The sequence below is a fragment of the Amphibalanus amphitrite genome, unplaced genomic scaffold, assembly GCF_019059575.1.
Source record: "Amphibalanus amphitrite isolate SeventyFive unplaced genomic scaffold, NRLGWU_Aamphi_draft 000930F_arrow, whole genome shotgun sequence".
NCBI classification, from domain to species: Eukaryota; Metazoa; Arthropoda; class Thecostraca; order Balanomorpha; family Balanidae; genus Amphibalanus; species Amphibalanus amphitrite.
The window spans coordinates 8,586-24,211 of record NW_024882424.1 but is presented as its reverse complement, the minus strand read 5'-3'; the positions used below and the strand labels follow the sequence as shown (position 1 = coordinate 24,211).

Genomic DNA, 15,626 nt, shown 5'->3' with positions numbered 1-15,626 from the left:
AGGCTGCCATTTATTACCTTCTTATTAAGTTTGAAAGCTGCAGACAATATCGTACCTAAAAGGTCAATATTCGAATGTGTTTTTAGTGCTGAGCGGTGTACAAAGTTGTCTTATAAATCGCCTGTGAATGGTATATTTCTGCAGAAGATTGTGATAGGTATTTTACCGTTGCTGTTCAGTGCTCATTCATTAACTACAGTTACCGCAGTAACGTAAGCGAAAGTGAAATAATTAGACGGCTAGTCACACACAGCTCCTGCTTCTTACCGACAGAAACAAAAGCCAATCACAGATTACCGGAAATCTAACCAGCAGTTTCGATCTGGCCGCATGTAGCCAACAGTTGCACATCCGCTCGACATTATCTGACGTTTTCGGCGGGGCCACATTTCACTTACAGGCCGGCCCAACCCGGTTGGTGGACCGTGAAGCCCGCGCTACACGGCGGCTAATTTTACTCTCGGTCCGCCGGCTGGATTACGCCATTATTGTCGCAGCCATTGGGGGCTGCAGACGCGGCTCGGGTACTTTACTGTCGGCTACCGGCTCGTCGTTTGACAGTTCAATTTCCCGACTGCCGCTGACGGTCGGCGCCGCACGCACCGGAGATTGTGCGGCCCCGCAGCCGGAGAATCGCGCGCGTTTCACGCGTGTCAGGTGCGTGTCAGGTGTGTCACGACGGTGATCAGGGCTGACACGGCGCTCCCCGTGACATCCAGGGTCGTGACTCGTGACACCTTATGACAAGGCGTGATCACCCTTTCCGGAGAGCCTTGGCGGGACTGTGATGAGCTAAGGTATGACCAGGTGAAAAAATTATACTCCAAGTGTCACGCTGTGTCGTGAGGCTGTTTGAAGTTCATTGGTTTCATGGTAGAAACTTGTCAGACTGATCAGACACGACATATTTAATTACGCCGTATGCACATGCGACCGGAAGTACAGAAGTTCGTAAATGCCATCCCCCATTATCAAAATCGACGGATGTGGGCCGTTGGAAATCGGCTCGCTAGCCTCCTCGGTACCGTCGCCCCTCACGCCGGACGGTGAATCGTTCCCACGCAAACAGACGGAAGTGAATTACCACTGATCGGGAAACAATCCTAAATAAACTGTCTGGAGACGGCCATTGGTCTGCGATCGACTTCCGTCCAATTGGGGGGCCGCGGCCCGTCGCGCGGTGACCGGCCGCCGCCGTCTAATGGGAGGTTTACGGCCGCTTTACGAGAGCCGCCGCCGTGTCACCGGGCAGACCGCCGGCGCCGGCCCGTTTTCACCGCCCGCATCGATTTCGACGGCGTATTTCCGGCCGGCCGACGGCGCCAGTGTCAGCCGCCGTCGGACTCGATGACCGTCGGATCATGTCAAATTACGCGCGGATCCCATCTGCTCCCGGTGGCTCCGGTTAGCTCACCTCTGCCAGTCGTGTCGGTCCCCAGGGAATTCCATTGGCTCATGTGCTCTCCGATAGCAGATGAGTTGGAACGGTCGCTCTCAATGGCCCGGAAGTTCACGATCTGAGTGACGATGATCGCTGTCCCGGCGGTCATCAGATGTAACCCGCGGTCCCCAGTGCCCCCTCACCATCACCATCAAGTTAGCAATCAACATGGCAACGCCAGGTGAATGGTATCATTGATAATTTATTATTGAACCACTGATGACCGGCATCCTGTCCTATCCTTACAAGAGCTTAGTTACAGGCTTACTGCTAACGTCTTTTACGTGTTCTTCTACGTAACGTCTGCTAGCGTCTCCCTCGGCTTTAACCCTCTCACGTCACCCTCCTATGCCGCCCTTCGCTACTGCACCCTTCACTGCCCCTTAGTCTACTCCTCACCCCTTAGGCACCACTCCCCAACCCTTTAGCCACCCCGCCGTGCCCCGGGTCCAGATTCACACCGGGGTGGGTGGCCACCCGTAGTGCGTGGCGCCCGTTGAGTCAGCATCGCAATCGATGGGTTTGCGCCAGTGACTCAGCGGGTGCCCCGGGGGCGCCGGTGACCTGTCGATGACTCAGAGGCCTCCCCGCGGCACACGCACGGGATAAAACTGACCCGCGGACCTGCGGCGCGAGTCTGGGAGGAGAGTCGGGCAGGTACCGTGGCGGAAACTCGCCCGGTAGGAATGTGCGGAATGTCAAGGTCGCTGTCTGCTGCCGGCTACCGGTGAGCGGCACGGCAGACTTCCTGTAGTTGAGGGCGGCGTGTTGTGCGCACAGTGGTTATTTACTGGCCAATGGGCTGCGTGGATAAAATGGTTTGGGCCTGAATGGCGGAGAGTGTAGCAGGAAAGAGAAGAGAAGAAAAATGAACCAGTTGAGAATTACCTCGTTGTAAGAATTCCTCCGGAATAATTGGTTTGACATATTTTGTTTTTGCAGCGCACAGGTCGTATTTATTTACTTGCTTCAGTTCAAAGTGCACCGTTACATGTTCCGCTCTAACTCACTCCGCCTTTGTTTGCATTATTACCAGATAACCCTTACCCAACGGAAGCACTCTGTCCAAGCTACTCAGTCAAGTTGATGGTCAGTCGTCTGAAGTTTCCTGTTTTCCTCCTCACATGACAACCGGCTGCGAACAGCGTTCATGTGACTGCCGCCCATTGTTTCACCCGACAAACATTGTCAGCCACTTGTCTCGTTTTCTTTTAATTACCGAAATCTGATTTTCATCCATCACCGGGCGCTAATTAGTCCGGACTCTCAATCTTTGCTCGTTACCCGGACACCGCCCGGGCCTCTCTTGTCAAGCTGCTCCTTAATGACTCATATCCATGTCTTTAACTTGACAAATAAACAACAGTCGCCAAAGCAAGCTGCCACAGCAGATTCTTCGACTTTGATGCTTCAACTGAAAGGTTTTCTGTGGAAGAGTTTTTGACTCGTGTCATGTCGACTGCGGGTGTACAGCCCACCGCTAAAGTACTCGTAATGTAGGGTTTTACCAATCTCAACGGTTGGCTCTGACTGGCGATTGTTTAATGCGGAGTGATCGAAAAGAAGATGTCAATAGCTAAAGTTGCAGCTGCAAGGGTGACGATACAAATAACTAAATAAGCTACATTCAAAGTTTCATTGTAGTATGGATAATCGTTCCTAAGCTTCAGAAGCAGAACATACCCATGACTGAAACCCCACATTACTTCTGCTGTGGACTGTACAATGGCTGCCTTTCATCCTTGCTCCTACAGTCGTTTTCCTCAATAGATATTGGCTGAATAGGTGAGTTTGCTCCACTGTCTGTTGCCCTATCACTGCACGATTAATTTTGTGTGGCTGACATGTGGCTGTTCTATGCATATCCATGCAGCGCTGCCCTGGCCGTTAATGCCTAGTCCCCATATTGAACTATGTCAGAACGAAATGTTAACGCCGCAGCCAATGAAAGGACCCATTATCCCCGTGCGCTCGCGATAACGACGGTTTAAAGGTGCTGACCTTTCGCCCGTCAGCATCGCTCAGCTCCACACAGGGCCCCATAGAAAGGCTAACTTTACACCTGCCGGCCAACTGTTTTAGATTTCACGCCCTGCCCAGCCTCACTAGGATACATTTAATGCAGCGGCCAGTCACAGCTCGACAGCTCCGATAATGCACTTGATGCAGGCCAACCACCTGGCCAGTCTAGCTGATGCAGTAGTCAGTGAGTCGGGCACACTGCTTCCCCAGCTGGTCGGTCAGCGGCCACCGTGTCACCGCTCCGCACCGGTCGGTAGCAGCGGAGCCGTGTTGACCTGTCCAATACTCCCGGTGGCGGCGGCGGCTCCTCGCCCCCGGTCTTGACGGATGGTGGTGGCGAGTCGGCCAAATTGCCGGTCTTCGCCCGGGCACCGGTCATTAGCTGAAGGAACCACCGGCCTGAAGGCGGCCGCTGGCCGAACTGCTGTCCGAACCGAGCCGAACCGGCGCGGCGGCCGAACCGATTGGCGTGCTCGGTCCACGAGGGACGCCCGGCGGACGAGGTGGGGACAATCCGATGGGAACGTGGGCAAACCAAATCGACAGTGAACATGCCGGGTGGAAAACCCGTCGGTACGGTGGACGCTGAGTGAACTAGCCGGGTGGGTGGTGAATACATGGGGGCTGAAAGACAACGCGACGGACTGAGGCTATCGTGGAAAGTCCGGGTCTTCGCAGGGCAGTGGAGATGCCACGCTAGACTACGGATGGATGGAAGCTGCTCGACAGGCTATCGAAGGATGTCGCTATAAGGTCAAACTTCCTCCACACAGCAGCACGACGGGAAGTCCATGTTTTGCAGATGTTCTGTGTCCTGTGCTCGGTGCGTGTAGCGCTTCTGGCCTTCCCTGGCGATCGTTCTCCTGTGCCTGGTGTATCGATCAGCTGCTGCACGCCGTGCAACCGACATCTGTTTGATGGATGTTCCCCTACCCTGTCGTCGCCTGGTGCTGACGAATGCGCTTACCAGCATCGCCGGCTGTATCTTGTACGGATTGCACTCGGCAAAAACGACTACCTCGCAAAAACGTCAGCAGCTCTCCGGGCCTATCGATTCACTGCAAAACCCCGATCGGCGACGGATGAGCGTTCTTGCGGCGCGTGGGTTGTCTGAATCATCTTTTTGTCGTCAGTGTCTCCGTTGTTTCGCTGTTTGCCTATTAGATTCGTTACTCACGCTAAACAAAAAGGTTAGAATCGATGGAACCTCATGGAGTCAGTTTCTCTCTGGTCGTTGTGGTGACTGTTGTCAATCCGTCAGTCTCCGCTCTCCAGGCTCAAGTGTCCCTCGCTGTCCTCCGGTCCCTGAGCTCGAGTCTGACCGGCCCCTGTCCTCCTCCGTGCCGGTTCTGAAGTGAGTAATGGCAGTGAAGTCGCGAAGGACCTGGCCGGTCTATCTGCCGCACTGGGATGACGATGGAGTATCGCTGGATGTCGCGTCCATCGTGCTCACCCGTTTCCTTAGAAACGTGGCCAGAAGCCGCCGGGCCGACCACGGCGAGTGAGCGCCTACCGACCGCCTCGGGCTCTCCCAGACCTATCCGTCCAGCTAGCTCACATTAATTGTGATGGATGTACCTCAAAAGGCATCAACTGTGGAGATTCCCTCTCTAAAGGCCACTTGGGACACTCCGTATAGTTGGTGTAGTCACCCCTCAGTTCATGACCCTAACGCTCCCGCTGGCGATGGGGCGAGACTCGAGCTGCGCCAGCTGCTCGGCTCGGCTCGCCCGAGATTTGGCGTCGTCGTTTCTTATCGCGCGGCTGAGTTATGCGGTCGGCAGCGGGCTCCACTCGACCCTCGGGGTACATTACTCTCGGCAAATTGATATCCGAGTGGGCTGCCGCCGCCGGCGCCAGTAATTGCTGCGCCGATGGAGATGCGTGCGAGCGCTGCCTGAGTCTCAGCTGAGACGGCAGCTCGGAGGGCCTGCATTAAAACAGGCACGTTCAGCAGGTTTTTGTGACGGTGTTGAAGTGGGATTCGTCAGGAACCTTCCTGAGGTGGATGGAAAGGGTGGGATACTTAACGGCTCAGCAGTTTTTCCATCGTGCATGGAGTTTGCCGCGGCGATAATTCATACTCTTAACGATCGCTTGATGTTTGACCATTTCCCTTGACGTGGTTTCACATTAGCAGCACTGCCCGTTAAAATTAACCTCAGCTGTGAGAATGACGTGGCCATGCTTAAGAATGCAATTTTGGGTGATAAATCGGCGTTATATTCAGACGCCGGTAATTAAAATCTGCACCATTCATCATACTGAGTGTCTGCGAACCGAATACAGCAATTACTCACCATTGTACTTACGGACGCCCGTTTCGGCAATGTTCCCCGCTTTAGCGTACTTTTGGTCGGTATGAGCCGTGTCTTATGACTATTGACTGGTCTGAGCTGAGCCACCTCACACCACCTACCTCTGAAGTAAGATAGAAATGAGTCACCCGCCCGCGGTGAGCTTTAATGACCTCGGCGGGCCTTCGAGCTGACATCATCAACCCCACATCAATCACTCGGCGTTTGAGGCGTTTCCTCCGGTTCCTGCGTATTTCGCTTATCTCGCCGGTTTGCGGGTGCGTCACGTCACACCACTGTGCGTCACGTCACGCCTGCGTACGTCATGTCACGGTCGCCTACGTCAGGTTTCTGAGTCGTCAGCCGGCGGGCGGAGACTGCGGAGGTGGACCTTGGAGTCCGGTCCGTGGGAGCATTGGGACGGTCACGGGATAGTCACGGGACAGGGTGAGGCAACAAGAGCGACCCGCATGGCGATACGTGATTTACGCTGTACTCTTTATGTGAGGGTCAGCTTCAGTCTAACTCAGAGGTGGTCACGTGATGGGGTGTGCACAGACTGGACGTCCAGACGCCTCAGTCACGTGATTTAATCACGACACTGCTGACAGCTGTCGGCACGAGAGACTCACGAAAACGTCACGGGCTCAAACACGGCCGAGATTCGCGGCGGGATGGATTTTCAGATTAAATTACGGCCGGTCATGGCTGGGCGTGTCCACATGTCGCCGGAAAATGACATGCAATGGACGTAACCCGTCCTGGTACTCTATAAAATCAGCAACCCGACATAGGCCCGCCGTACGAGATGTGATTGAAACCGATCCATTCAGGAGATGGCATTCATATGTTAATGCTTCCCCGTTTCAGTGATTTAGCATGATAAAAGTCTCTAGCTGGAACACCCAGTGCAGCTCTGAATTCTGGAGAGTTAATTTTGATAGCTCACGCACTGAACTCAGGCTGCGGGGGTTGGGGAGGGGCGGTCCACTGATTGCAGAAACATTCTGATTTCAGAGTGCGACAGGCTGCGTCTCGCCAAATGAGAGCCGGGTCATTAGAGTCGTATGGCGCTACCTCGTTGGAGCACAGAAGTCTGCTCGAAGGCAGCGCTTCAGGCTTTGTCCCATAGTATCAGGGACAGTGCAGGGATACGCAGATGCTGATTTGGGGCGTTTTGGGCATAACCGGGAAGGCAAGCTACGTGGCATCATATTTCTATTTAAAATAGACGAATACGTTCTGTAGCCGACTCGTCGCGTTATTTTTACATTTCTCTTTAAATTTATATACTTGTCCGTATTCGATTCGTGGCGCTGTATGCGTCTTTCTCCGTACCGTTTTCATCGTTTGGGCGGCACCTGTCTGTCCCCTACCCGCCTGTCTCCGCAGTCCCCCAGATGTGGAGCTCAGGTGCGGCGTCCCACTCATGTGTCGCACGCACACACTCACACACTCGCCTGTCCATCCGCCGCAGCCACACGCACCTGTCCCCCTCCTCTACCGCGCACCCTCCCCTCCCCTCTCTCCAGCCGGCACGTGCCGCGTGACGAAGCGCACCGACGCACGCCAGAGAGCACACGATCAAGAGCCGGCGCAGGTAGTTTATTTTCGTCGGTATTATTTATTGCCACGGATACCGTCAGGGTTGTAATTTATTGCCGTTTTTAGCTGTGAAGGTCATTCATTAGTGTTAGTCGCCGTCTCTTCCCATACGACCGGACACTTTTGGACGGCGAGGTCCACCGCAAATGACCTTCCCGGCGTGAGCTTTGCTTGTCGTGACGGACTTCTGAGGACATTTTTCGGTCTCGTCTCTCGCCGGACCGTCTCCTTTGTAACCGAGCTGGGCTATTTTCAGACGTGTGACATGCCGCCGCTCGCACGACAGCGGGCGTGTGAGCGGGATCGATGGATGGCTCAGAGTGCGTTCAGTGGGTCGCTGCTCGGCTGGACGCGCTATTTGGCGAGCTCAGAGCTCGTTCGTGTTTTGTTGTTGTCACGTGGCCGCCGATACGGCCAGTGATTACGAGGTCGCGCGTTCGATTCCGCTCGGCGATGCATGTTTTATCGCGGCTGGGCTCCTGTCTGCGCGCGAGATTGAGCCCTCAACACCTCGGCTGAAGCTGTTTGTCGGCCCAGACGCTAATGAATAATCGAACAGCGCGCCGGCCCAGACGCGGTGTCTGCATTCCGCGCCGCCGGATCGCGGACAGGCCCGGCCGGCAGCGCGCGCCGAGCGACGCTTCCGGCGCGGCTGAGGTGTTCGCGGCGAAATCGGCGCGTTCCTGGGCGTGCGGCGAAAGCGGTGTCGGCGCGGCGGCGGCGGCGGCGGGTGCGTTCGTTGACCGCGGCCCTGTCTCTGTCCCTCCCTACGCGAAAGCCCCAGCAGAGCAGGCATACAGATGACTGCGACTCCGACCTATCAGCCCGCGTCTGACAGGACGGGACGCACGCAGCGCACCAGCTCGTCTCGTGGGCACCGCAGAGAAAATACCGACGTGAGCTGAATAAGGAGGTTGAGACAAGTTCGGCGAACCAGTTTAGTGACTGCTCCAGTAGTTTGGGCTTGACTGTCCCGAAACCAAACTTCATATCCAGACGGGCTGGTGGTTGTGCTCCGCTGATAACTTTTCTACGGCCATGTAGCCTGACAAAACTGATGTTGGTGCATTCATTCAGAACTAGATTCAAACATGCAGATATCCCTTGCACAGATGACTGTGCACTTGTGGATGCCTTTGGCCCGATCGCTGCATATAGGTCTCAGCCTACCTCTACCCTCTCCGTGGCTCCGACGTTCTTGTCACGTTCCTCTCACTCCGTCACCTCCATTGCCGGTGAGCACTGTCACACAGCACACTCGGTCCGATTCTGCCGCATTGCACCTGTTCAGTGTTTATCGGCCCCGCTCGGCGGCGAGCTTGTCGCTTGGCCCGGTTCCGGTGTCGGCTCGTCAGACACAATAAACACCGCTTCCGCCGCCGGTGCGCCGTTTTTGTCACGGCCGCGCCGCGTCTGTAATTTGCCGGAAAGTTCGGTGCTCGGAAAGTAGCGTTGGCCGGGGTCGGGTCCGTGTGTAGTCGTGAGCCGTGCTGGGGCTCCGTCCGTGAGCCGTGTCCCGTACCGGGGCTCAGTCCGTGAGCCGTGTCCCGTACCGGGGCTCTGTCCGTGAGCCGTGTCCCGTACCGGGGCTCCGTCCGTGAGCCGTGTCCGTACCGGGGCTCCGTCCGTGACCCGTGTCCCGTACCGGGGCTCCGTCCGTGAGCCGTGTCCCGTACCGGGTCTCCGTCCGTGAGCCGTGTCCCGTACCGGGGCTCCGTCCGTGAGCCGTGTCCCGTACCGGGGCTCCGTCCGTGAGCCGTGTACCGTACCGGGGCTCCGTCCGTGACCCGTGTACCGTACCGGGGCTCCGTCCGTGAGCCGTGTCCCGTACCGGGGCTCCGTCCGTGAGTCGTCCGCCGCCGGTCGAAGTTCCCGGCGCCACTGGGTCGGGTCAGGTGGCGCGTGGACGGCGCACGGGGCCGGTGCTGATGTCGAGCGGCGGCCGATGGCGCCAGCCCGGCCCGCCGCCGCCGGCAGTGGGAAGGTCAGGGCGATAAAGCCGGCCGTAAACCGGCCGCGACGGTCGTGTCCCGCCGGGCCATCGGGGAGAATCGAGTTCTGCATAGGGCTCCATTTCGGTCGGCGGGCGCTGGGGCAGGTCAGAAGGGTACAGACACGCCCTCTGCTGCCCATGGCGCCATTTCCAGCCCTCACCCCACCTCCCCCTCGGTTGGATGGTCCTTTTCGTCCTCTCACACCCCGTCCCGAACCATAAGTCCTGTCGTTATCCAACCGCGACCGCCTGCTAGTTACCTCGTGAAAGCAGCATTTTTACAGATTGGCTTTTTTCATCAGTCGTCGGCGTCGTGTCGGGCTTTTCGGGTTTAATTCCACGCCACCCGAGGTCGGCACGCCTGAGGAGCGTTGATCCGTCCGAACACCCTTCCTCGGCGACCGGGCAGACGGAGCGCCTCAATGGGACCGTGCTGGTGTGAAATTCGAATGTCGGCGAAAACGACCGGACACGGACGATTGTGGCGCGGGCGGCGGGCGGTGGAGCGGTGGGATTTTAGCGCCTAGTGGGTGTGAACTGGGGCGCGTCTGGTCGGATGGTCGTCCACCTGACGCCGATGGAGGGACGACCGAGGGCGGGATCGACTGTGATCCGCCGCCCACGGCTCGAAATAACCCGTCTGAACAGGGGAGGGTGGCGGCCAAACCACCTGTCTCCCTGTCTGTCCCTGAAACGGGCTGACCTCCGTCCGGTCTGAGGGTGGGCTCGCACGGGCTCACCTCCTGCCGGTCTGCTGTCTAAAAGGTCTATCGGCCGGTCCGGCTGTCTAAGGGGATCCGTCGACCGGTCGGCCCGCTGAGGGTGGGCTCACGCTGAGCAGCGTGCCGCCCCTCACCGGCGCGCCGCCAGTAGTTTGTTCGGCACTGTTTCTCGTCCGTCAATACCCGAGGTGGTTTGTTTACCGGCTGGGAGGTGTCATTGACGCTACCGGCGCCGGGGATAGGCCGGGGTGGTTCCTGGGAGGGTACCCCTGGGGGACGGTGGGGTGCGAGACTGTGCGTGTGAGCTACCTGGGAAAGGTGGCGCTGTTCATAGGATACCTGAACGTCATAGGTGTTTGGAAGATGTTATGTCAGCTTGAATAAAGCAGAACCTTTTTGTATGTGGTTTCATAAGGCTAATGCTGGTTGAAGCTCTACCATTGCATCGCTTGATTCACATCCGTTTATTCGCTTCATCTAACCTCTGCGCTAACTACACCACAGGAGCATAATGACCCAAATATCGTCCATGTCGGATAGCTAGACTGGTCAGTGCAGTGGTCACCCCTGGTCACCAGTTCTCCGACCCCGCCTTTGTCTGGTCCGACGTCTGCAATGAAACACGTCCGCGTCCATTACCGGCGCAGCTTCAGCGGGCCGGCACGTTCACGCGCCGCTGTGTTCGACCGGCAACTTTTCCATGAAGAACTTTGATCGCCGTCCCGGCCGCCGCCAACAGCTTCCACAAAGGCTGTGGAGCTCTGTCGGTGCAGCCTCCCCGGGCGGCAGACGGGCCGTCAACTTTTCCGACGTCAAAAATCACAAACTCAGCACATGTCGGTTCAAAACGCCAGCGCTGACAGCCGGGCCTCTTTGTGCAAGACGTCGATCAAATGAATATGCAGGGTGGTCGGCTGTTTGAATGCTAAGTCGGCCGACGTTCCCTTGTGGATATGGAATAATGGGATTGATATGGGGGTCTTTGGGGAGGACCGTGTTTCTGGTAATCTGCAAGTCATACTTGAGTATATTATCAGCATGATAAAGTGAGTTTGGATAGCCATCAATGGTAGAACACAATGTTGAATGAGTAAGTATGCACTAACCACTTAATGCGCATACACAGTCCGGCAATTGATGATATAACGATAGTCGTTATTGACCGGGTGGCTAAATAAATGTAATGTTAATTGCCCGTCGCTTCTCTTTTCCAGACATGTTACGAGATGGAGAAGTACCTGAAGGACGAGCCTAAGCTCAAGTCGTACAAGAAGCTGCCGTCCGAGCTGGACTCGGCGGCGGCGCGGTGGAAGTCGGAGCCGGAGCCGGACGACGGCGAGTACCTGTTCTCGTCGCGCGACTCGCTCGACTCGCTCAGCGTCAGCTCCGGCTCGTCGGCCAACTGGGAGACGGCCAGCGTCAAGACGGAGGAGCCCGAGTCCGAGAGCGACTCGGAGATGGAGGACGCCGCCGGCCGGCTGCTGGCCCACTCGCTCACGCCGCCCTCCAGTCCCGAGTGGCCGTCGGCGGCCCGGCTGGCCGGCCGCGGCACGCTCCAGGTGCGCTTCACGTCGCGCGCCGGCGGCCTCATCTCGTGCCTGCCGGGCCTGTCGCTCAAGGCGGGCCACGGCCGGCCGGCGCGCGCCGACTCCTCTCCAGATGGCAAGCGGCGGATACACAAGTGCCTCTTTTCCGGCTGCAAGAAGGTCTACACCAAGTCGTCCCACCTCAAGGCCCACCAGCGGACACACACAGGTGAGATCGCGACCGCCGAGGTAACCGCACCCTTCGGAGACCCTAAACTTGAGCACCAAGACAACCTGCGCACCCTCTTGCCGAGAGACGCTAAACCCCGTCAGGAGATCCTAAACCGTTCCGCCGAGACCTTAAACCAGCGCATTGAAGATCCTAAACTCCCATGCCGATAGGCCCTAAACCCTCGTGCCGAGAGACCCTAAACCGCTCCCACCGCGGCCCCAAACCGGCGCGTCACCGGGCGGGCCGCTGAGTTATCTTCTCCCAACAGCTCTCTGCGGTCGGGTCATATGGCACCATTACTCAACTCATAGCGGCGACGCGGCTATGGAAGGTTAGGACCCTGCCCGGGCGCCACTGAACGTGACCGGAGCAAAGGGAGACGGGGGTCGGAGACAGATAAATCACCCCGCCGACAGACGCGGGGCAGACCCTGACTAGGGGTGGTGCGAAGGGGAGTGTAGGAACGGGCGCGCCGCTGGCAGCAGAGCCGAGAGGCGCGAACGGCAGTCGTCGACTGCGACGGACGGCGAGTGGAGCAGAGAGTGGGCGAGAAGTGAGCTAAGGAATCCGTGCGGAGTGCCAACGGCTACGAGGATTATCCGATCACGCACTCCTTAACGCCGACATGGCCGCCGGCGAGTGGAGCGGAGAGCGAGCGAGAAGGGAGCCAGGGAAGCTGTGGGGAGTACCAACGGCTACAAGGATTCTATGGTCAGGCACACTAACGCCGGCACGGCAGGTGAGGCGTATCGAGCACGGCTCGGGGGTACGTACAGCGGAGTGCGGTTCCTTGGCGGCGACACCACGAGGATGGTTGCCCGGCGACTGACGCGGCGCCACCATGAGGATGGTTCCCCGGCGACTGACGCGCATCTATTCAGAGGCATATTAAGCGCACACACAATCGTAAAGGAAACCGGGGAGCCTGGTAGGCACGCTTTGAAGGGTCGTGCAACGCGGCACCCCAACCTGCGACGCGATACACACAAAACACCTGGTTCCGGCCACCCTACAACTCATGCACACACATCAGGTCCGCCGCCGACCCCTCGGCTACTCTGCAACTGCAGTGCGTCCGACGCCCCGGCTACTCCGCACTGCACATACATCAAGCCCGCTGCCGACGCCTCGGCTACTCTGCAACTCACGCACATACATACTCATGCACATGCATCAGGTCCGCCGCCGACGCCTCGGCACGCACATACATCAGGTCCGCCGCCGACGCCTCGGCACGCACATGCATCAGGTCCGCCGCCGACGCCTCGGCACGCACATGCATCAGGTCCGCCGCCGACGCCTCGGCACGCACATGCACCAGGTCCGCCGCCGACGCCTCGGCTACTCTGCAGTAGAGATGTCCTCGGATACAACTTTTCGGTATACCGATACCATACTGATACCAATTCGGTACTTGCTGTTTGATTCCTAATGTGTTCGGTATTTTGTTGGTATAATGCACCCTAGGTTGGTACTTGGTTTAGTATCGGTATTCCGATTTTCCGTAGTTGACGTCACTACTCTGCACCGCACATACATCAGGTCCGCCGCCGGCCGGCCGCTGGCTCAGCCCCGGCACCGCCACGTCACCGGACCGGCTGATGAGACAGTCAACGCCGGGGCAGCCGCGGGCCCGCCTGCCGGTACTGTCCGCGGGGCCACAGAGGCCCACAGTGGGGCCGCCACGGTCCTCAAACCAGGCGACAGCGGCGGGACGGGCCGCCCGCCGCAACCTGATACCAGCCGACGCCGCACGACCCGGCTCCCCCGCTGGTCCCCCGGCGGCCACGAGAGGCAGACGACTAACGAACACCCCGAACACGGTCACGTTCCATTAGTGGGTCGCGGCGCCCCCACGCCGGTCGACAGCGAGTCACTGGCGGCACTGTGCGGGGAGTATGGGGTCCAGTCACAGCTGACTCAGGACGGGAGCCGACCTTGGGGTGGAGGGAGTCCCTCGCCGCCCCGGTTCACACTAACTAAGGGTTCGACCCAAACTCACCACCAAGAGCCATGCCGCAATAACAGACCGGGCATCGCCAGCGGAACACACTGGGAACCTTTCCGCATGCGGCATGTGCCCGGATTCGCGGTCAAACCATTAACTGCTCAGCAGAGATCGAGAAAGGTTTGGGCAGCGGACGCTTAGCCTAAGACTTTTTCATTCCATTGGGTGTATTTGGCGTTTTTTAGGGGCCGTCCTACCCTACAAACGAGCCGACGCGAGTGGTTTCGGCCGCTGACAGCCAACTGAGGCGAACGCTTGGTGATAGTGGCGCGGGCAACGGGGGCCTAATCAACTCATAGCGGCGACGCGGCTATGGAAGGTTAGGACCCTGCCCGGGCGCCACTGAACGTGACCGGAGCAAAGGGAGACGGGGGTCGGAGACAGATAAATCACCCCGCCGACAGACGCGGGGCAGACCCTGACTAGGGGTGGTGCGAAGGGGAGTGTAGGAACGGGCGCGCCGCTGGCAGCAGAGCCGAGAGGCGCGAACGGCAGTCGTCGACTGCGACGGACGGCGAGTGGAGCAGAGAGTGGGCGAGAAGTTTCCCACCCACCCTCACCTATTTAATAGATGCGACTTCGAGATTCGTCAAACCTGCATATCCTTAATCCCGACCATATACCTCGTCGTTATCACTCCGTCGGTGCGTTTTTCTCGGAGATTACCGGGATTTCACGCGGGCCGTGTAAAAACCGCCGGGCAGGGGGAGCCGTATGATTCATTGGTGCGGCTTTTTGTTGGTCCAGACGGAGGTGCCGGCGGCGGCGAATGTTAGATTGGCCAGGATTGATGATGTCTCGCGGCTGAGCCGACGGTGCGCAGCCAACCCGCTCGGCGGCGACAATCGGACCGTGGCCGCTCCCGCGCTGCGGCTGTTGATAATAGCACCCCCACAGGGCTGGCTTACCAACCGCAGACACCATATATTGCCTGCGCTTTGTTGGGCATCGTGGATTCCATTTTCACTTTTCTGCTTAATTTGTATTTCAGTTTCAGCTTAGTTCTTGTAAATTTATTACCAAACGACAAAACCTACCGGCACATACGGCACAACTGTTCTCAATGACAGGTGCATGAGGATGAGTTCCTGCCAAAGTGATGCTTACGATGTCTGCTTTAGTTCTCTGTTCTTTACTATCTCGACTCATCGGCGCTCTGAACTGGCGTTCCGTCCGAACTCCGACACTAGCGCCGATTGCCTATAGGGCCGGCTGATGGCTGCCCGTGTAAACCCGTCACCCGGCGGCGGCTCGTGATGAAGTGACTCCCCCGCGGGAGTCGGGAGGCCTCCCCGTCGGCGGGACAGTTCTCCCCCGCTCCCCTCTGGCTCTGGTAAACAGTGGCGGCCGACCCGGGCAGAAATAGCCCCGGGGCACGCTGGGTCAGCGGCCGTTACCCCGACCCGTGCTCGCCCGGTTGCCCCGCGACATGTTGCGTAATCTGGTCGAGGAGAGTGTGTGGTGTTGGGAGGAATGTGCTGGTATGTCGGAGGCACGTGTCGACGTGCCAGACACTAACGCCGAGGGGAGATTACCTCCCTGTGGTTCCGAGACTCTCTCTCTCTCTCTCTCTCTCTCTCTCTCTCTCTCTCTCTCTCTCTCTCTCTCTCTCTCTCTCTCTCTCTCTCTCTCTCTCTCTCTCTCTCTCTCTCTCTCTCTCTCTCTCTCTCTCTCTCTCTCTCTCTCTCTCTCTCTCTCCCTCTCTCTGTCTCTGTCTCTGTCTATGTCTCTGTCTCTCTCTCCCTCCCTCTCCCCCTCTCTCTCTCTCTCTCCCTCTCCC

The 15,626-nt window shown here is 58.0% G+C and overlaps 1 protein-coding gene across 1 annotated transcript in view; it reads left to right on the top strand.

The window, feature by feature from the left end:
• Positions 1–11,835, top strand: part of LOC122368179 (Krueppel-like factor luna) — a gene marked incomplete at its 3' end in the record, with an annotated part of 62,871 nt that extends 51,036 nt beyond the window's left edge. Inside the window, exon 4 of the mRNA XM_043341880.1 lies at positions 11,295–11,835. Within this exon, the coding sequence (XP_043197815.1) occupies positions 11,295–11,835 (541 nt within the window). The remainder of the gene's footprint in view (positions 1–11,294) is intronic.
• Between the last annotated feature and the right edge of the window lie 3,791 nt (positions 11,836–15,626).